This window comes from Marmota marmota, unplaced genomic scaffold (genome assembly GCF_001458135.2).
Source record: "Marmota marmota marmota unplaced genomic scaffold, marMar, whole genome shotgun sequence".
Classification (NCBI taxonomy): domain Eukaryota; kingdom Metazoa; phylum Chordata; class Mammalia; order Rodentia; family Sciuridae; genus Marmota; species Marmota marmota.
The window spans coordinates 43,300,295-43,321,538 of NW_026000229.1; the positions used below are offsets into that span (position 1 = coordinate 43,300,295).

The 21,244-nt window shown below is 40.9% G+C and overlaps 1 protein-coding gene across 3 annotated transcripts; it reads left to right on the plus strand.

The window, feature by feature from the left end:
* The first annotated feature begins 8,658 nt into the window (after positions 1-8,658).
* Positions 8,659-20,877, plus strand: Grem1 (gremlin 1, DAN family BMP antagonist). 3 transcript variants are annotated; one of them, XM_048793066.1, is made up of 2 exons: positions 8,659-8,859; positions 16,924-20,877. In XM_048793066.1, exon 2 carries the CDS (start codon positions 16,925-16,927, stop codon positions 17,477-17,479), a length of 555 nt encoding a protein of 184 aa, XP_048649023.1. In that variant the 5' UTR covers positions 8,659-8,859; position 16,924; the 3' UTR covers positions 17,480-20,877. The 3 variants fall into 3 exon arrangements, with proteins under 3 accessions (XP_048649023.1, XP_015335737.1, XP_048649024.1); XM_015480251.2 differs by having other exon boundaries at positions 8,661-8,889; XM_048793067.1 differs by lacking the exon at positions 8,659-8,859 and adding an exon at positions 15,887-15,931.
* The last annotated feature ends 367 nt before the right edge of the window (positions 20,878-21,244 follow it).

Genomic DNA, 21,244 nt, shown 5'->3' on the forward strand with positions numbered 1-21,244 from the left:
ATATATATATATATATATATAAAACTCAGCCATAAAGAAGAATGAAATTATGGCATTTGCCAGTAAATAGATGGAACTGGAGAATATGGTCCTAAGTGAAATAAGTCAGTCCCCCCAAACCAAAGGGCAAATGCTCTCTCTGATATGCAGATGCTAATACACAATAAGAGGGGAAGGAAGGGGAGATAGGAATAGGAAAGACAGTACAATGAACCAGACATAACTTTCCTATGTTCATGTATGAATACACGATCAGTGTAACCCCACATCACATACATCTACAAGAATGGGAAGTTATACTCCATGTAGGTGTAATATGTCAAAATACATTCTGCTGTCATGTATAACTAAAAAGAACAAAAAAAAAAAAAAGAAAGAGAGAGAGAAAAAAAATTTCTCAAGGGGAAGCCTACCCTATTCAGTCTCTAGACATCTATGGATTGCTCTGGTTAGCAAAGTAGCTGTTGCATAAATCAGATGATTAATTTTTAGAACTGTTTCTTCTATGACTCTGTCTTCATGACCCGGAATCATACTGCACTCACACTGCATTTATTCTGTGCTCAGCCACTACCCTACAACGTGGTGGAGATGCGGGCAAGATGTGGTCACATGCTAGGGAAGGTCTGAGATCTCCTAAGGCTAAGGCAGATGGGCGACTGGCGTCACTGGAAAACCCCTGCCATATCTAGGAGACTCATGGAGGTCACCTGGAAGTTGGTATCGGGGGCAATGCAGCTATGTTGCCCAGTTCAAAGCATGTCCACTTTATTCTATCTCTCTTGTCACACAGACAACTAACAAGAGTGTAGAAACAGACATTACAGTCAAAGTTACCTAATCCCTTGGAAATGTTTCCTCCTCCTGGCTGTCTTCCAAGTGAAATGAAAGTGCATCTTAAGGCTTATCTTGGAGATCACTTTCACATTCTGCATGTGCGCATAAAAGAGTTTTTCTTACAGTTGGTTTCTTCCCTCTCTGATCCTCTCTCCAAAGGCACCACATTTCTCTGGAGAGTGTGTCCCAAATGCTTTATGTCTGTGAGGCTCTTTGCAAACATTAATAGACAAACGGTTAGTTTATATAAAGCACACATGTATTGCTCCGACATAAGCAGTGAGGAGCCACTGTTTACATTTTTTTGTCTTTCTTTCAAAAAGGAATGAGAAATCATATTCCAGATGATCTAACCTTTTAAGCAAGGAAGGGGAGGAATGGAGAGGAAACCAAGATCCAAAAGATAGTGATATTTGGACTTTCTGTGAGCCAATTGCAAATGGCACTTAAATCCACGTTTATGTTTCAAGGGGAAAGCAGGTCTTCAATTTGCTTTCCCATCTTCACTTCATGCTTCTTTGTCTTGAGAGACTCTCCAAACTCCGAACTTATTTATAAGTTTCTGATTTTAAAAATAGACTGATATAGTCACTAATAACGTCATAATGGCAATAGGGCAGACTTGAGTTTTTATACAAATCCCAGGAAGACAGGGCCCATCTGAGTTTTCAATGGTCATGCGTTCAGAATTATTTAAAACTAAAGTAATGTGGTATCTAAACTTGTATTTCTCATATGTTTATATTTTACACAATCAGACGTCTTGACAGTATCAGCTACTGAATTATTTAACGCACTTGGAATTTAGGGAAGCCTTTTCTTGTGGAGAAATTGTGATATGTGGAAGCCAATTCTAACACAGTGTATGAATGTAAATCAGAGCGTACCTTGTTAAGGCTACTTTAGGGGGCATAGTGTAAATTCAGCCAGCTGTGAATTCTTTTCCTGCCTCATATAGTTGTGTGCTCTTGAGATAGTGACACAACTTCTCTGGACACCAGTTTCCTCATCTTCAAAGAAAGAGCAAATAATAGTAGGAATTCCACAGAATTGTTGTGAAAATTAAATTAGATAATGTATACAAAGCTTAGTGTTTGGTACAAATCAAGTTGATAAAAGGGAACTTTAGGAAATCTATATGCATTCATGTATGTTATTCAGCTTTTCTCACTATGACAAAATACCTGAGAAAATCAAGTTAAGGGAGAGAAGATTTATTTTGGCTCACAAAGAGAAGTTTCAGTCTATTGGTACTTGGTTCCATTGTTTCTGGGCCTGTGGGAAGGCAGAATGTCATGGGGGGGGGGAGGCTGTGGTAGAGCAGTACTGCTCACCTAATGGCCACCAGGAAGCAGGTAAAGAAAGGGAGGAAAGGTCCAGGGATAAAATATACCTGCAAAGGCATGCCCCCAGTGAATTATTTCTTCCAGCTGGGCCCAATCTCCTAAAGTTTCTTCTACACATCCCCTCCTGCAGTAGCATCACCAGCTAGGGACCAAGCCTTCAACAAACATATGAGGCTTCGGGGTACTTCCAGATCCAAACTATAATGACATATGTGTATGTATGTATATGAACACACACACACACACACACACACACACACACACACTTTCTCCCTCTCAATTCTAAACAGGAAATAAATAAGTTAGTCACTTAAGGGAGTATTACACAACTGTTAAAATTGCATTTTTGATAGTGGCCTGAAAAATAACTATAATATTAGTATAAGTAAAAAAGTTATGGGGCTAGGGTTGTGGCTTAGTGGTAGAGTGCTTGCCTTGCACGTGTGGGGCGCTGGGTTCGATCCTCAGCACCACATATATAAAATAAATAAATAAATAAAGATATCGTGTCTATCTACAACTAAATTTTTTTTAAAAAGTTATTTTATCACATGCGGTTTCCTATCACCCTGTCTCCCCCCAACACACAAGCACACATACACACACATTCATGCACTTCATTCAACTGGAGGAAAATCCATGTATGTATATACATATATCATCCATGTTTGTGTCTAAGCAGTGGTTATTTGGGCACTGATGGATTATAGTAGATTTTTAAAATTGTCTTTATAATTTTATCTATTTCCAAGTTTTATATGATGAGTTTGTGATATTTTTACAATAGTTTTATAATGTTATAAAATTATTTAAAAGATGGAATGAACCAGCACAAGTGATTTATGAGATACTTATAGCAGGAGCAAAATTGCATGTGGGCTTCTATACTTAAAAAATTAATTTAAAAAAGTGAAAAGGTAAATCTTTAAAAAGGGTTCCTAGTTGATAACAGAGACCTCATGTAAACGAAGGCTGGAAATGAACTAAAGAAACCAAAAGTAAAAGTATAAGAAGCATCCTAGGGCCCGGTGTAGGGGCACACACCTGTAATCCCAGTGGCTTAGGAGACTGAGGCAGGAGGATCACAAGTTCAAAGCCGGCCTGAGCAACTTAGTGAGGCCCTGAGCAACTTAGCGAGACCCTATCTCAAAATAAAAAATAAAAAGGACTGGGGATGTGGCTTAGTGGTTAAGCACCTCTGGATTCAATCCCTAGTACAAAAAAAAAAAAAAAAAAAAAAAAATCAAGGATAGCAGGGTAAAACCCGAGATCTTTCACCAGCTTTACAAGGCTTAAGCATTTTAAAATTGCAGTAGTATAAACTTTCCTTGGAAATAGTATCTTTTAAAAAGTTTAGAAAATGAAGAACCATAGCAATTCAAGCTATAAAGGAAAGCAGAAAATCAATAACTGAAGAAAGTCCCTGTCAAAATTTTTCCAAGAGTGAGGTCATGTCAGAGAGCTCAAAACAAATAGAGAATTTTCAAACATAACAAGAGTCACTCAGTCTGCAGGCAAGGATGGGAGCCTCACTTCAAGTGAGTTCTGTTATATTTAGGCACTGGGTATGTGGATTTTTGCTGAGAAATACATTTCTGTCTCTGTTTCTCTGTCTGGTTTCACTCCCCAGTCTCTGTTTGCAATCTCTGCTTGGGAGTTTCAGGCGCTCTAACAAAGCACTCAGGCATCTTCTGCTCTCTTTTTCTCAGCCTCTCTGCCTTGGAAACATCCTCAAAACTGTAACTTTTGGTTAAAGTGATTGTTATGGTACAGACAAAAGAAAGACAGAAGGATTTGCCCTTCTGCTTATGCCCCTCTGTGGAGTAGTTATACCAGCTCCTAGTTTTCCCAGAAAATAGAAGTTGCTAGTGCCTTTTCCTAGAATAGTATCAGTTATTTTCTTTCCTTTCTTCCTCCCTGCCCCCTCTCTGTCTTTTTTCCTTCCTCTCTCCCTCCCTTCTTTCCTCATTTTCCCTTCCTTCCTTCCTTCCTTCTCCCTATTCAAGTACTCATTTAGTAGTCTTTTCAAGACCTACTATGTGCCTTTCACTGTATTACATACCGTGAACATAAAGCTACACAAGACATAACTTATGTTTCTGTTAAACTTTAATAGTTTGTGTTTCTGCTCCCAACTGAACTTTAGTATCCGTGCTGAAACTGATGTGTATCAGATGTCTCGCACTTTCACAGAGATTATTTTACTTAATTCCATCTTCCGTCCAGAAGTAGCTATTATTACCATTCCTATAACACCGATGATTGAATTTGGCCTCACAGGGTTAAAATACTAACCCAGAGGCATTCAGAAGGAGTCAGGAACTTATTTGGATTCTTCTGTCTCCCAATTCAGCACTATTTTCCACTGTGTCTGCATATTGACTGTGAAAGATCATAGTCATTTATTCTTTCTAATCCAATGCAAGATGGCATCGTCTCTGCCATTGAATGAACAGCTGTTGATAGTTTGCACAGGTCTAAGCAATACTACACCACACATGTAGTGTACACAATAAATACGTATGGAATAAGGTAAAAATTGTATTAAAATGGTTTGAGTAATTCATTGTTTCATATACTTGTATTTGGCAGCACCGTTCAGAATTTTCACATGCACATGTATTTTCCATATACAGGAAACTGGTCAACATTTTACTTTTTATGTGTGGAGAGCAAGGCGACAGCCAGGAATCAATCCTCAGACAGATCAGTAGACTTAAAACCATCCATAAGGGCCTTTCTGTGTTCTGGAAACAAGCTTATTCTGATTGGAGCTGGTTACAGAAGCCATTCAGAAAGCAAAAGTTCTTGGTACACAATGGATAAATCACTCTTATCAGACTTTTAGTTTGAAAAAAAATTATCAAAATTTAAAGAGAACAATCTAACAAATATTCATGGACCCACCCCCCAGAAATTAAAATTGTCAACATTTTGTCGTATTTGTTTCAAGATGAAGAATAATTTTTAAAAAGCATTATAAAGTTGGAATCTCTGTAATGTTTCAACCCTAATCCATCTGCTCTCACTCCCATTCTGGTGAGCACCATCAAAGGTCTGGATTCCAATCCACTATTTATACATTTATACGAACACATATGTTTTCATAAACAAATTATACTATTGTTTCATGTGTTTATTGTAAAGTATATATAATAGTGTCACACTGCTAGTGCCCTTCTGCATTTTTCTAAACATCATTGTTTTTGAGCTCTAAGTTGAAATATATATATATTCTAGCCCATTTCTTTTAGTAGCTAAATAGAATTTTACCATGTGAGTAAAATATTATCTTATGCCATCTCCAATTTTTCGCCTTTTGCATACTACACAGGTGATTACTAGGTGCCTTTGTAATTTTGCAGATCGGCAAATTGCTCACTGAAATGGTCACATCACTTATGTTCTCACTGTCAATGCATTTGGGTACCCACCTCTCCATACTCTTTCCATTGCTGGATGTTGTCAGGCTTTTAAGTCTTTGCTAATCTGATAAGCGACAGTATTTTCTTATTTCACTTTGTTTATCTCTGATTTACTGGTATAATTTAGCATTTTTTCACGTTTATTGGCTGTTCAGGTTTATTTTTATTCTCTTGGTTATTTGTAGGGTCTTATTGATAGATAAGAGAATCCATTCTGAATGTCAATCATTTAACTACTATGTAATTATCACAAATATCTTTTTTTCTTTAGATATTGTTAATCACTTTTTTCTGTAGAAAGGGCACACCAAATGTATAAATTTCAAATATATAAAGGGATTTATTCTTTCTATCCAATGCAAGATGGCATCGTCTCTGCTATTGAATGAACAGCTGTTGGTAATTTGCACAGGTCTAAGCAAAAATTTCCCTACAAAAGCCTTTAAAGTTCTTCCCCAGACCCAGAAAATAGCACATTAGCATCTTGGGGTTAGACACTATATTCTGTATATGCTGTCCTGTAAATAGGTGGACAAAACAAGAAAAAAGGATTTTACAAACCAGTAGCTCATCAGGGTCTATTCTTCTCACATAGCCTCAAGGTAACTTGAAAGTAGATTCACTAAGTACCACTTAGCCATCATTGCTTAGGCACCTTAGATTTAGAAGTCTAACCTTGATAACATCAAGCTATTCTACTTCTCTCTTTACTAAAAGCAGGTTTCAATTAGGTAATTATACTTAAAGTGTTCTAAGGAGTTTTTACACTTTTGCCTTCATCCTGATTGGATAATGGTTTGCAATGACTGGCTGTTATGAAAACACAAACATGAGGCCAAAACTTGCTCAATTTTAATAAATATTTACAAGCATGATGGGCTATAAACTCAATGAGGTAAGGGCCTATGTTATATTGCTGGTGGCTTTGTCCTCAGCACTTGGCATGGTTGGTAATCCTAGTTAGTGGGAATATGATGAACATTCTCAATCCACAAGTATTTATTTGGATTCTAGTTCTGTGTAAGACACTTTATGTTCTGTGTGTTTCATGTAACAAAGTAAGCAAAATGAACAAAGTCCCTACCCTCATGATATTTACATTTTAGTGGGAGGAAATACTTAGATGATAGTGAGAGAGAAGTGACCATGAAGAAAAATGATGGAGTGAATGGGTTAGAGTTTTGTGGTGTGTGTGTGTGTGTGTGTGTGTGTGTGTTTCTATTGTAGAGATTATGGCCAAGAAGCTTCCTGAGACAGTCACAGTGATTATCAACATTTATTGGATAAAGATATATAAAGCCTGAATGGCAAATTTCCAAAAACAATTACTTCCATTTCAGGAGGTAAATTTCACCTCTTTGTTGGTAGGTGGGATGGTTTATATGGAAAAAAATATATGATTAAAGCATTGCTTTTAGATTAGAAAAAGTCAATAAATGTGTAAAATGTGTTTCCTTTTCTCTGTAGAATAGTTCTCACACAGAGAGCAGCTAGCTGCATACAGCTTGGTGGTGGGCTTTGCCTGAACTCTTAATTATTTTGTGTATTTCTGACTACCTCTCTCTCCAGGAGCCCACTTGACCAGGATAGAACTTTAAGCCCATTGAATGTTCCCATCCTGTAAGACAACTATAAACTATGGCTTATGGGATGCTAACGACTGGAAGCATGTGAAGTGCAGTACTAGCATTCATGTTCAAAAACTGCCATTTGCACAACCAAAACCTTCAGACGATTAAGATTCTCTAGTCATTCACTCAAGGAAACTTTTTCTTGCTTCATTTACTTCTAAAACTCTTATTCAAGTTCCTAACAGTATCTAATAGGTGTTCGTGTTTCTTGTTCTTTCCCCTTAATGCCATATTAAGAGAAAAAAAGTATGCTGTTTTCCGGTTTGGTTTTGTTTTCCTAGACAAGTGTACTTAAACCACGGGTTTTCCCTAAGTATCTTTTGAAGAGTTTCGTAATTTATTTTTGCTTTAGGCAATACAGACACCTTCAAATTTCCTTCTTTAACAAATCTTTTTCAGAGTCTTCATTTGACCTGGCTGATGGAGTCCATCCACAGACCTAGGAGACTGGTTGATTTTTGCACGGACTATAATCGTGACACATACCCCCTCTTTGAGAAACCAATTTCCAAGTGACGAGAACAAATGAATGTGTTCACTCATTGTTTGAAAAATGTTTTCACCCTTGGTATGTTCTCTGCTTCCTCTTTTCTTCGGGGTATTCTTAATGAATACGGAATGTGACATCGGTTTTCCACATATATAGGTTTTTGTCTTAGATTTTGGAAGTTATATCCTCATCCAACGTTTTCTTTTCTTCCCGATTTATTCTTTTATATGAAAATCCCTCACGCTTAGCGAGTGTGCTCTCTCTTTTTAAGGTCATTTAGAAATGGAAACCTTGATTACTGAGGTTCTTTTAATTTTACCCCCCCCCTCCCCCGCACCCGGTACAACTCACAGCCGAAGCCGCCGGCAACTGAGCTGAAAAAACCCCTGGCGGGCGCGGAGAGGAGGGTGTCATGTTGGCGACAGGCTCCTGCTGGCGGCCGGCGAGCACGCGGGGGTTAGTCCGGGCACAGGGGTCAGCGCCCTCGAAGTTGGGGGCCTCGGGCGGAGCCGCCAAGTCCGGGCGATCCAGCGTTCCGCTCTTCTCTTGTCTCCAGGGGTTAAAATCGCCTCATCCGTTAGGATCCGGTAAGGACTTAGCTCTTCTCAGTGCAGTCTCCGCTATTGAGCTAGGGGCTCGACGCCGGAGAAGCGAATTGGTCGGACCTGGGGTGGAGGAGGAATGAGGGGCCAGGAGCCCGGGGGATTTCCTCCCGCGCTTCCCTCTCCAACGGGAGCGGAAAATGTGATTTGCTGTGCATTCCAGGCGCGGTTCCCTGGGGTGACCTCTCCCAGCCCTCCCGGGCGGGGGGAGCAGACAAAGAGGCGAGGCGGGCGGAGAGGGGACCCCACATGGAAGCAGGACGGGTACAGGGGGCGGGGGCAATACCGGGAAAGGGGGCGGATAACGGGTCCGACGGCGGCGGCGGCGCCTGGCCAATGGAGAGGCTCGGCCCGGGATGCAGTGCTTGGCCGCCGGCATTTAAACGGGAGACAGCGAGATGCCCGACACTCGGTGTGCCCTTCGCGGACCGGAGGATTCAGTGCACTTCGTTAGCGTCACCCTCAGTCCGGCTGCGCCGAGCCCAAGCGACTTGAGCTGTGGCCGCACCCAGCACCACGCATCGAGAGGTAGGGCCGAAAGACTCACTACACTGACAGGTGAGCGCAGAGACACCCTGTAGGGAGGGACGAAGGGAGGTGTGTGTGTGTGTGTGTGTGTGTGTGTGTGTGTAGGCATTAGCAAAGGATCCCCAAGTCCCTCTCGATTCAGGCAGCCCTCGGTGCACCCAGGTCCTGCGATTCTCTGGGGTGAACCCTGAAGAACCATCAGGGGTCCTTCCCGTCGAGGTCGTCGTAGATGCTATGACCTGGCTCAGTTGGGTCTGTTGGAAAACCTAGGGGGAAAGGGTGTCAAGAGTGGGCAGTCCCCTGCATCTCATTTCCCCCTCCTGCAGCCCCAAGAACATGCTCCCGGTGCTCCTGGCAGCAGCCTCAGCTTGACTCGCACGTACCTCGAAAGCGCGGAGTCTGGGCTGCTGGAGCTCGGGAGCCGCGGGATCTTGAGCGAGGGCGGCGGGAATTTGCCGCTAGACCGCCGACAGCGCTGCAAGTCGTATCGAGAGGGACCCCTGTAATTTAAGCACTGCGCTGCGGCTGCGGGCGTTTTAAGGGCCCTGTGGGACTCCAGAGAGTTACCGTGCTACAAATCCTGGGATCCTAAGACTTAGTGATGTATTTGCTAGCTGGGGAGGTTAGATAACTCTGGTAAGAGAGTCTGGGAAGAGCGGAGCCGCGGGGTTTAACCACAAACCGGAGGGTCCAGTAACCCGAAGCTGGAGTGCAGTAGGCGGTCCTGGGGGCCGGATCTTGCGAACCCTCAGAGCTCACTCGGCACACAGCACACACCATACAAACTAGCGTTCTGTCCGCGCACTCGTGAGTGCTGGTTTTTCAATTTGAGCCTCTCTAGGTTCCACGCGCGCCTTGACTTGCAGACGTGCGGGCGCCGGGAAGCGACGGTCAGATAGTTCCCTTTTCTGCCGGTGCCCCTTAGTCTGTATCCCGGTGGCACCAGTCTCGCCTTGATACGTGCCCCTGGCTAGCGACAGAAGACGTTGGGACTCCTCTGTGGGAGGCTGGTCCCCTGCTGGAATTCGCTGGTAGCCCCTATTCTCACCCGCTGCCTGGCTCCTAGCTCTCGAGGAGTCAGCGAGGGGAATAAACAGGGCTGTCACCTCTCCTGTCATAATTATTTGTAGACTTCAGGTTTGGAAACTGACGCACAACAGCTCTCGCTTGGCACTGTCTTCAGATCTCATTCCGCCTTGGGGGCGCCCCAGCTTGGCGTTTCCCGGTGCCAGGCTCTGGTGACGGTCCCTACAGAGGATTATGAGAATGTGAGCCCCTTCCCGCAAGCTCAGGACCACTCTCTAGTCTGATCCAGCTGCCATTTGCCCCTCCTTGACCGACACCAAATCTCAGCTCTTTTAGGCAGAATTATAGTCTCAAAGTTAGGGATGAAAAATCTGCTCTTAAACGGTCCGAGGGCAGAGAAGCGACCATCAGTGAGTAATTGGATCTCCTGCTGGAAACAGCAAATTCAAGCGGTGTGCGTGTCTGTTTATGTTCCCCAGAGATGGTGACAGGACACAACTGATTTAAACGGTCTATTGTGTTGAGTGGGTCACCAGGGTTTTATGCTGTCCCAGAGACCCTAGAGTAGTGGCTTCCTTCTGGCTGTACACAAAAGTTAAATAAATAGCGTAGAAGAGGTTAAGATAACCCTGATCCCAGGGTGAGGAGTCTTCTTTCACCCCAGGGCTGCAGGGTTGCCCTCCTCCTTTTTTTTTTTTTTTTTTTTTTTTCCCCTGAGGAGCGGGAGCTTGGAGGACTTGATGAAATAGATTTTTCTAAAAGCAAAGAGGGAAAGATACTAAGAGAACTAGATTCTCCTTCACTCCCTCCCCCAGCCAAGTCTACAACTGTGATTTAATTACTATCACTGGATAAATTGCACTGTTCAATTGTTAGTATCAAGTAATTATTCAAGGATTCTTTAGAACTGTAGGGTGGTGTTCCCCACCTCAGTGTGTGTGTGTGTGTGTGTGTGTGTGTGTGTGTGTGTGTTTGTTTAACCTCCAGGTCATTGTAGGAATTAGAATCTTTTGTAAACTTTGTTATTTCACAGGTTTCCTATTTTCTTAAAAGTTCGTTTTGAGTGAAATGTTTTGGTAACCCACAATCTGTAGGAAATCCAGGTTTGCTAATGTAGTCTTTATGTGAGTGGTTATACAGGGAAGAATAGAAACCTGTTACATTCCCATGTCCCTGAATGAGAGCCTCCTGCACCATCTTCTCAACTGAAGCCATCATGACTTCAGTTTTAATGGTCAAATCGGTAAAAATGTGAAGAAATTTCATGTCATACTGCTCTCCCAGCAAATTCTTGTTGACAGCAAAGCTGTGGAGAATGTTCTAGAGCCAAGAGTAAAAGATAAGACATAAACCTTTCCTGTAAAGGAAGGGAGAGGTGGCAATTAGGGGAGGTGACTAACTGGAAGGCACAGATCAGGCAGGTGCTACCAGCCATATCTTATATCTGTGGGGAATTGTCTTTTAACACATGCTTGTAGAAATGCAAAGTACAACAAGAATTCCTGGGACAAAGAAGTCTTTTTCTTCACATGTTAAAGATACAAAATAGATAGTTATTTGATTGACAGTATTCTATTTTATTGCATTAGAAAACAAACCCATGTGTCTCTTAAATACCTTGCTGGGTGTCAGTGGGACAGTAGTTACAGACACGTTGGGGGTGGGGCTAGGTAGAACTGAACTTAAATCCTAGCTCTCCTCTTATAAGCTTGTGACCTTGGATAAATTCCTGGCTGTAAAGACAAAGACAATATTATCTACCTTGTATTTTGTTGTGCAAAATGAGAATATTTGACAGAATTTAGCATTACAATTCTTGGCATAGTAAAGGCTCAAAAATAAAAGATAACTTTTATTATTTGTGGGGGTGTTGGGTGAAATAGTAATATGATACCGAACCAAGATATATCACAGGTGGTTCTGAATTTCATCTTGAATCCCACTTACACAGTGACTAACACACATTTCTCTACAATACACAATCTGTAACTTGGCTATCTCTTCAATAGTGCTTTTGAGTGAATACTTAACATTTATTCTTCTCTGTCTCATTTCCTGTTGACTTCAAGAATTGTATACAATCATTAGCCTCACTAAATAATAATAATCTTCCAATGAACTTTGAGCTATTGAGATAGTTAACCACTAGGAGGTCTCCTTCCTGCCCTATGAAGTGTTGGGAAGTGGCCTGATTTGACCTAAATGGTCTTCAGAATAGGGAGGTTTGGTTAAGAGATGTGCAACAGGTAGGGGATGTGTTGGTATGCCAGCTGTCAACTCTTTTGATCTCCTTGGTGCAAGTTTTCTTTAAAAAAAAAAATCGACCCTATTATTAAGAAATTTCTCTAATTTCTAAAAGTTGATTGATTGCCTTTTTAAAAAATTAAAGGTAAAATTCAAAAAATAACCTGTATTCTTTCCAAATATTTAGTCCTGAAAAAGAGGAATAGATTTTCTTCTAAAATCTGGCCTACAAGTGGAACATTTGCATAATTCCATTATGTTTTATGCTGGAAGAATAATTTGATGTATGCCTGTTGAATATCTTTCTAAAAGTTAGTTCAACAGGAGGAATTAACCAGAAGTTCAGGCACAGATATCTGGCTTTCCCTGTAATTTTCACTCAGAACTCTGTTTAACTGAGTAGGAACAGGTCACTTGGCTAAAATGAGAAGTTCAGTGTGAAGAGTGCTGAAAGGAACTGGCCCAGACTTTCCCAAAGACAACAGTATTGGAAACAGATCACACATATTATTTTTATTTCTGAGTCTCCAGAAGTAGAGGAAGGTTTTGTACTTTGAGTCTTTTCCAGGACTGAAATAATCATCATGACCTATCGAGGAGTGAGATGGTTACTATGGTTTGTCTTTTTGATGGCATGTACTCTTAATCATTGGGAACTGGAAGGAAATTATGAGGGAGAAAAGACGTGCTTTAAGAGTATATCTTCCGAGATGTGATTTGGATTGGAGAGGAAGACAGTAGGGTGGGGTGGAATGAGCCTTGCTATTAGAGAATAGTTGCAGAGAAAGCTTATTATGCAAATATGATCACACTGCTTGGAGAAGCAGAAATCCACTAAGGGATTGTTAAGGTGGACTTTGGAAAGAATAATAATACTACCTGCAAAGGAGAATCAAGGGATTTGTTGGGTGTTATGATGCACGCTGAGTTTATGAGCTTTAATTTAATGATGTGAATAGGTGACTTTATAAATGGAAATTACCATAAATTGTTTGCAGCTAATTGTTGGACATGGAGAATAATTCATAGAAACCTAAATACAGATCAGCATTTGGACTGCTTTTTGATTATGAGGCAACTGCTAGGTGTTCTGTGGAAGAAAATTGTCTTCAAGGAATTTACATCTTGATTTCCGGTACATTTGTGATATTTACAAGAGTGAAACACTCCTATTCCTTCACTGAATGATCAAGACTGTTTTGGGGGTGGGGAGGGCATGGATGATTGACCACAATGGCTGATATGGCCCTGGTTCCAGTACTAATTCCAGTTCTCAATCCCTCAATCTTGTTCATGTAGAATATCCACGGTGCTTCACAGTACAGCTGTTCTCTAAGAAGCTGAGATCTCTGTTGATTGACTTTCTTGAAGTTGTTTTTATTTTTCTTTGACTAACTATAAAGTTTAATATCTCAAAAGCCTTACAACAAACACTGAAGATATTTAAAGAACAGACTTTTTAGAAATGAACAATATTTCATTTTCCACACCTAGTAAATCTTATTGTGAGGTGAGTTTACTTTTCTTAAAAACAAACAAACAAACCTGTCACTATAGACCCCTTTGGCTTACAGGGTATGCATGCTTCCATAAGAACAATAAGTTTGTCTAAATTGAAGCTGAAAACCAGTCTACTAATTTTGAATTCATTGCTTTGTTGTTAGTTTCTACCACAGTATATTCAGTAGCTTCAATTAGGAAAGAAAATCCACATTATTCCACATGTTACCAGTAAAAAGTTGGGAACATTTGAGTTTTCCTGGAAAAAGAAAGTCAAGTAGTAGGAAGCTCTTTAGGCTAGGAGAAGTTTCCCATACCGAGGGTCACAAACCAAAAACATTGCAGTTGGCTTTTCTATACCGGCATTAGTGAAGACATTTTAAAATGCAAAGGACAGAAACTGTATCAATCATAGTAATCATTTATTTAATAAATTTTAATGAGCAACTCCTCTGTGCCAAGCACTGATGATGAGCAAGCCCTCATCAACTCTCAGAGTGGATATTGTTCAATAACTTAAGTGAAAATGTCAGGAAGAAAAGGTTGAGTATAAAAAGTATCCTAAGTTGGTCCAGAGAAATAAAATTACATTTTGTGGATAGATGTTTGTGGAAGGGGTGATACCTGTCATATGCAATCAACATACTTTGCAGTCAATCTCAGAATGTCCTCTATGATGGTGGGCTTGCGGTGGGGTGGTGCGGTCCTGGTTGGGAGGACTGAATTGGACTATAGGTCATTTTTAGTAGGTTTAGAATAAGATTGTGGGCATAGATATTATGTATTCCTCCTTTGAAATGCTCAGTGAATGAGTTTTATTTTAGATCTTGGCCCTAAATTGAGTAAACAGCAGAAACTTGTGAAAGCTTCTCAAATTCATGATATATTTGCCCAGGAGACTGAATGGTCACGGCTCATGTTCTCCTAGTCTCTGGAGAAAATCAGTACTGTTTTATAACTGAACTTTTCTTATAAGTGATTTTTTTTAAAAAAAGACAAAACAAAGAAATTAATTTTTTTGTTATTGTTGGGGCAAAACCAACTCTGTTTAAAGAACAGGGATGTTGTAACATAAACTGATAAAAGCCAGGGAACCTACAGTTGGAACAGGAGCTAAATGTCACATTATCAGCTCCAAACTTGAACTTGCCCAAAAGTATTAGGATACTGTTGGAAAGATGATGACATTTAAGGATGTTTTAAATGTAATATTTAATTATCTTAGTTTGACATTAGCCTTTGGGCTGAATAGTCTTTACTTACCAGAGGCTGTCCATTAGAGAATGTAGATGCTACCCTGCTTTTGTCTTTGAAAGAAAATTACTCAAGATAATCATACAGACTTGTCAGGTTTCATGGGGGAAAATTTTAAGGTTGCATGGCACTTAGGGGTCATCATGTGCTAAGCTAGTGTTTGGAAGAGCAAAGAAATAAGTACTCCACAGCTATGTCCTTCAGCTCAGGAAACCATGGGAGTAGGCCAGAGGAGACCTCAGAAATCAGATCAGATGTTGTGATCACCTGGGGAGGGACCATGTGAATTTGAAACTGTATTCTTAAAAAAGAAAATATGTCCTTTTTCCATGTATGCATGGTATGTCAAAATACATTCTACTGTCATATATAACTAAAAAGAGCAAATTCAAAAAAAAAAGAAAAGAAAATACATCCCAATTTAAACAATCCCATTATACCCCATGACCCCAAGTGCTACAGGCCTCCTACAGACTGAGGACTCAGAATCAGGACAGACTGAGGACTCAGAATCTGCATTTAAACAAGATCCCCCTTGAGGGTTGGACTGTCCAGCCCAGGAAGACTTTCTCCAAAGAATCAGGATAGTCTGATGCTTCTCTCTTGCACTCTCTGGCTCTTCTCCCTCCCCTTTTCTCTCCTTCTGCTCTACCTCTCTGAAACAATCTAAGAGTCTTTCTTTCCCTGATATACTTTGTTCACTCCATTCTTTTTTCTCTCTTGGATAAAAGCCAGTCAATTTTCCCTCTGCCTTATATATTTATGTCACCATTCATATGCCCTTTCTGACCTATATCTAGCTCTAGACCCACCCACAATAATTCATTGTCATTAATTTATTCAACACGCCTGTGGTGTTTATTAATGCAATTTTTTACACATATCTGTTCTATCATGCTCATTTTTTAAAAAATCATGTTGCCTCTTGTTTGTTTGTTTGTTTGTTTGTTTTTAGACACAGGGGTCTCACTGTGTTGCTTAGGCTGGCCTTGAACTCCTGGGCTCAAGCAATCCTCCTGCCTCAGCCTTCTGAGCATCGGGCTTACAGGTCATTTTTCTACCTTTTAAACTTTATGCACACACACAGACACATAGGAGAGTGACATTTTACCACTTAAAAAGTAGAGAAGTATAGCCTATGATGTAAAAAGTGATAAGAGGAATATCTGGACCCAGTTTCAAGATGAGAATAAGTGAGGGGTGGAGGGATCTTTAGAGTTATGTGATCTGCCTGATGTAGTCATTTGTTCTATCCACAATATACTGCTATCTGTATATGTTTATCTAGTTCTCAAATTACTATTATTTTAAAATCAATTTTGACCTGAATGAACTCTTTGAGAGAGGTGTTTGCAACTCTGCTTACATAAGAGTCATGTATCAAGAAAGTGAGTTATGGGGCTGGGGTTGTAGCTCAGTGGTAGAGTGCTTGTCTAGCATGTGTGTGGCACTGGGTTGAACTCCTGGCACCATATAAAAGAATTAATAAATAAGCAAATAAAATAAAGGTATTGTGTCCATCTACAACTAAAAAATTTTTAAAAATTAAAGAACAAAAAGAAAGTGAGTTTATCAAGGTCAGACAGCAAGTGGCTGTCCCAAGACTACAACCAGAAACTGGGCTTGCAGCTTCATCCAGTGTGCTTCCTGTTAAATTGTTCTCTCTCCTGTCACATGCTTTCTGGCCTTCCCTTGCATCTCTGTTTTCCAATGCCTGGTAAGAGTGAAAAGCTTCATGTCATCAAATACAAGAATAAATACAGTTAAGTGACCGTAATGCAAAGTCAATATAATTGGGTGTGAGAAATCAGCAAGGAAATCTTATGTGCCTCCACACAAGGGTCCCGGCTGAGTTTAAATATTGGCTTGTTTATTGTGGAGCCAGGCTGGTTACTTTCAGAGCTTGAGATAGTGGGAAGCCAACGGAGTATTTTACATACAGTGTTTAACAAGCGCCACATAAAATGTTAGGTGCTATCATTGATTTTTCCTTAACTCACTCTTCCATTTGTCCTCTCTTCCCTCTCTGCTTCCCTTTAGTATGAGCCGCACCGCCTACACTGTGGGAGCTTTGCTTCTCCTGTTGGGGACCCTGCTGCCGGCTGCTGAAGGAAAAAAGAAAGGGTCCCAAGGTGCCATTCCCCCGCCAGACAAGGCTCAGCACAATGACTCCGAGCAGACTCAGTCGCCCCAGCAGCCTGGCTCCAGGAACCGGGGGCGGGGCCAGGGGCGGGGCACTGCCATGCCGGGGGAGGAGGTGCTGGAGTCCAGCCAAGAGGCCCTCCACGTGACCGAGCGCAAATACCTAAAGCGAGACTGGTGCAAAACCCAGCCGCTTAAGCAAACCATCCACGAGGAGGGCTGCAACAGCCGCACTATCATCAATCGCTTCTGCTATGGCCAGTGCAACTCCTTCTACATCCCCAGGCACATCCGGAAGGAGGAAGGCTCCTTTCAGTCCTGCTCCTTCTGCAAGCCCAAGAAATTCACCACCATGATGGTCACACTCAACTGCCCCGAACTACAGCCACCCACCAAGAAGAAGAGGGTCACACGTGTGAAGCAGTGTCGTTGCATATCCATCGATTTGGATTAAGTCACACTCAGCCTGTCCTAGGGATGCAGCCCCAGGCAGGCCCAGAGCCACACCTAAGCAACCTGATTCTTACTTGGCTTAAATCTAGAGGCCAGAAGAAAAAGCGGCTGCCTCCCAACCAGAGCCTGCTTGTCCGTAGTTTGTGTGCATGAGTCTGCCTGGGTGTCTGTGGGTGTTTTCAGACATCAAAGGAAACAGTCTCTGATAGAGTTCACTTCCTATTATTATCTGCTTTAAACAGGGATGGTCAAAATGCCCACACCACCCCTGGCATCCACAGAGGCAGGGCTGTGGTCTGGATCTGCATTTGTCTTCTATGTGCCCCCTGGGGATCAGGATCTTCCTTCAGAATGAATGTTAATGGAAGAGGCTACTCTGAGGGCAAGAGACTTATTTGTGTGTTGTGTTAGACTCAGAGACATTATCTTCAGCTTTCTTCCTCCCTTCTTTCTCTCTTCCACACTCCTTCCTTTCTTAGATTCTCAGTGTCTATTTCAGTCTCATCCCATGTCTGCCAAGGCTTCTAAATTAATTTGCTTGACCATGATGTAAACATTTTTTCATATTGTGAAGACCCACCAGATTCTGGGGAGGCTGGTGTGATCGATGACAATCAGAACAGGGCAGCGACAAAGAGAGCATTGAGGGTGAGGACCAGTCACAGCCAGCAGAATTCAATAGGGAGATGTGCAGAGAACTGGAAGGCCTAGTCCAAACACAGCCAGGCCCATGCTTCAGTGAAAGGGTTTCCTGGTATTTAAAAGAACCCAAGTGAACAGAGGAGAAATAAGATTGCCAAAATATCATTGACTTTGGCTGTCACTGGGATCTACCAAAACTAGCTGTAACCCAACACCAAACTTAAAACTTAAATATCGACCACCCCTGTTTTCAGAACCAAGTAATCAAGCTAAACCCAAATAGCCCCAGCTGTTTTGCCCCACAGGTGGACATTTGATGTAGTTTAGAACCTTCCATGCAGGAATAGAAAAAAGCCCAAAACTTCCTTGGTTCAGGTACTAATATTTTTTTCTTGGTTATAATCATCTTTTCCTCAAATCATTGTTCCTACATAATGCTCCCAAAAGCCACAACCCTGTATTATAAACATTCCGCATCTGCTGAGTATACTTGACAGGAAAGGTCAGTCTAAGCTGAGAGTTTAGGGCCTGCTCCATTTTAGCTATAAACCTATTTGGGGTGGTTTTGTATTGCCTCTTGTTAGAAGACTGAACTAGAGAGAAGAGAGTAAGGAAGTAAGTGGGATTGCCTCTGGCATGGTAATAGTTAGCTTTTAACACCTGGAGGAGATGTGAGGGGTCTGACCTCCCTTTCTTCATTTGTTCTCTGAGGGTCTGCAAGGACCCTTGGAGCTGTCCATCTGCTACCAGTAGTATCTGTGGGACATAGCAACCACTCTGTACCTACTGGAGGTGCTTTCCACTGAGGAAACTTGGGGCTGCTTGCCAAATGCCTATATAGACTTTTTCTAATGACCAAAGTGCAGGATATGTGAACCTTACTGCACTTTGAATTTGGCTAAGCTATTCTCTTCAAGCCTGAAGTTCTATATATAAATGCCCCAGTTTTTTTTTTTTCCTTTATCTTCTCAGCTTCTCTAGCCAAGTCAAGTGTCATTTGGAAAACAAACATCAGAGATTTGAGATTCAGTTGCCCATCAAGATTCCAGCATTCAAAGAACCATTGCAGTTAAAGAAGCTGTTTTTATGTTGCTTTTGTTGTGGGTTAGTGCTCTCCCATCTACCAACAGGAGCCATGCCTTTAGACAGAGGCATGAACACCCAAAATGTTGGGTCTAATTTTAAATATTTATAAATCACTACTGATGATTCTACATTAGGCAAATTCATGCAAACACCTAGTCTATGCATTTCATATACACTGTATTCCCCTGCCCTAAATCTTTGTATCATCCACATCCTCCAACAATAAAGCACAACATGGATTTAATTAAGCACACAAATGCAAAGGCAGAATTTTGAGGGTGGGGGAAAGGAAAAGAAAGGGGAAGAAGCTTTAAATGTAAAACCACACCAGAGAGGAAAAATGACATTCAGAACCAGCAAACATTGAATTTCTCTTGTTGTTTTAATTCTGCCACAAGCATGCAATTTTGTTAAAAAGAGATGACTTAAGTTGGCAGCAGCAATCTTCTTTTAGGAGCTTGTACCACAGTCTTGCATGTAAGTCAGATTTGGCTCAAGTAAAGAGAATTTCCTCAAAATTAACTTCACCAGAATAATCAGCAGCATAAATACCCTAGAAGCATAGCACTAGCCAAAGAGGAAAACGTTTGCTTTTCTTACTGTGCCTGTATTAAGATGAGCACAAGTATGGTGTGGCTTCCAACATTTATTGAAAACGCCATATCTGTTACTTATTTTATTGGAGTCACCAATGATGTAATGATATATATTTTTGCATTATTGTAGTAGGATTTTTTTATGGCAAGATAGTTGTGATCTTGATCTTACCTATCAAAAAAAAAAATGCCAAACACCAAAGATGAATTTTATGATGTACACTTTGTGCTTGGCATTAGAAGAGTAAATACACATCTTGTAAGTTTGTAAGTTGTTTTTTGTTACTGTCATTCTTCAAAGTTAAAAGTTGTATGAGAAAAATCTGGAGGAAAGGATAATTTCCACTGTGTGGAATGTGAATAGTTAAACAAAAAGTTATGGTTATTTAATGTAATTATTAATTCAGGTCCTTTGGTCATTGTGATTTCAAGCTTGCTTTCTTTTTCTCCTTTATATGACTTCCTCTGAGTTAGGAGAAGAAGCTGGCACATTGTATGTTGATAGAGACTTGTCAGGGCAGAGAGAAATACCATCTTACACGTATTATAAGATGTGTTACATAGTCAAGACCTGAGCTTTTATTTTTTTAAATTGAATGGTCCTTAAAGGTTAACGTTTCTGAAGCAATATTAGGAAGAACTTTCAGTGTGATTTTGGGAGACTTAAGATGAGTGTGTACAAACATATAGTGGATAATGATGACTAGTTCAGAGAGTCCTTTTAAAGAGGAAATTTAAAGTGAAAAGTTAGGGACAAAACATTTCTAAGTGACCAGTTGATGCTAAAGAGTGAAAGGGTGAAAGTAGTTCTGTTGATTTGTTATTACTCAAGATATTTAATATTACCTACATTATATATTGTGTCTGCTTTAATCATTGAAAAACAACAAAGAATTGTCTAGACTGTGATGGAACTACCTTGCTGTGTATGAGGGTGAGAGGGGATTTGATAGTGTCATAAAAGCTATTTTGGCTTAAAGTTGTACGAATCTGTAACTAGAATTTAATTTTCTCCCCAATAATGTTCTATATAATGTTTGCCAAAGAGCAACCAATAAATTAAATCTCTACTTTTTGTGTGTGTTCATGTTTTAACTGGCAGAGTTCCTAGGGCAGAGGTGGGGCAGAGATTTACTTGTTATGGGAATGGATGTAGAAATGAGACACTGAGGTCTCTAGTGACCTTTTGGGGGAATTTACTCTTTCTCCTAGACTTTTCAGATCCCTTTTGATTTCCTCAGGCCATGCAGTTAGAGGCAAGAGAGAGTGGGTCTCTAGTCCAAACTACCAGCTTACTGCCCAGAGCATAGCTAGGAAGCTGAGCTAGTGAGGGTGATGATGCAGCTTCATTGGAGTGGTGGAAGGGTTGCCTCAAATGTATGATTACAGCTTTATTTCAGGGTGTTCTAGGAGAAAACAGCAGAAAGATCTGAGGATCCATC

Excerpts from the sequence above, each read along its gene's own strand:
- Grem1 (XM_048793066.1), top strand. The coding sequence starts at position 16,925 with ATGAGCCGCACCGCCTACACTGTGGGAGCTTTGCTTCTCCTGTTGGGG.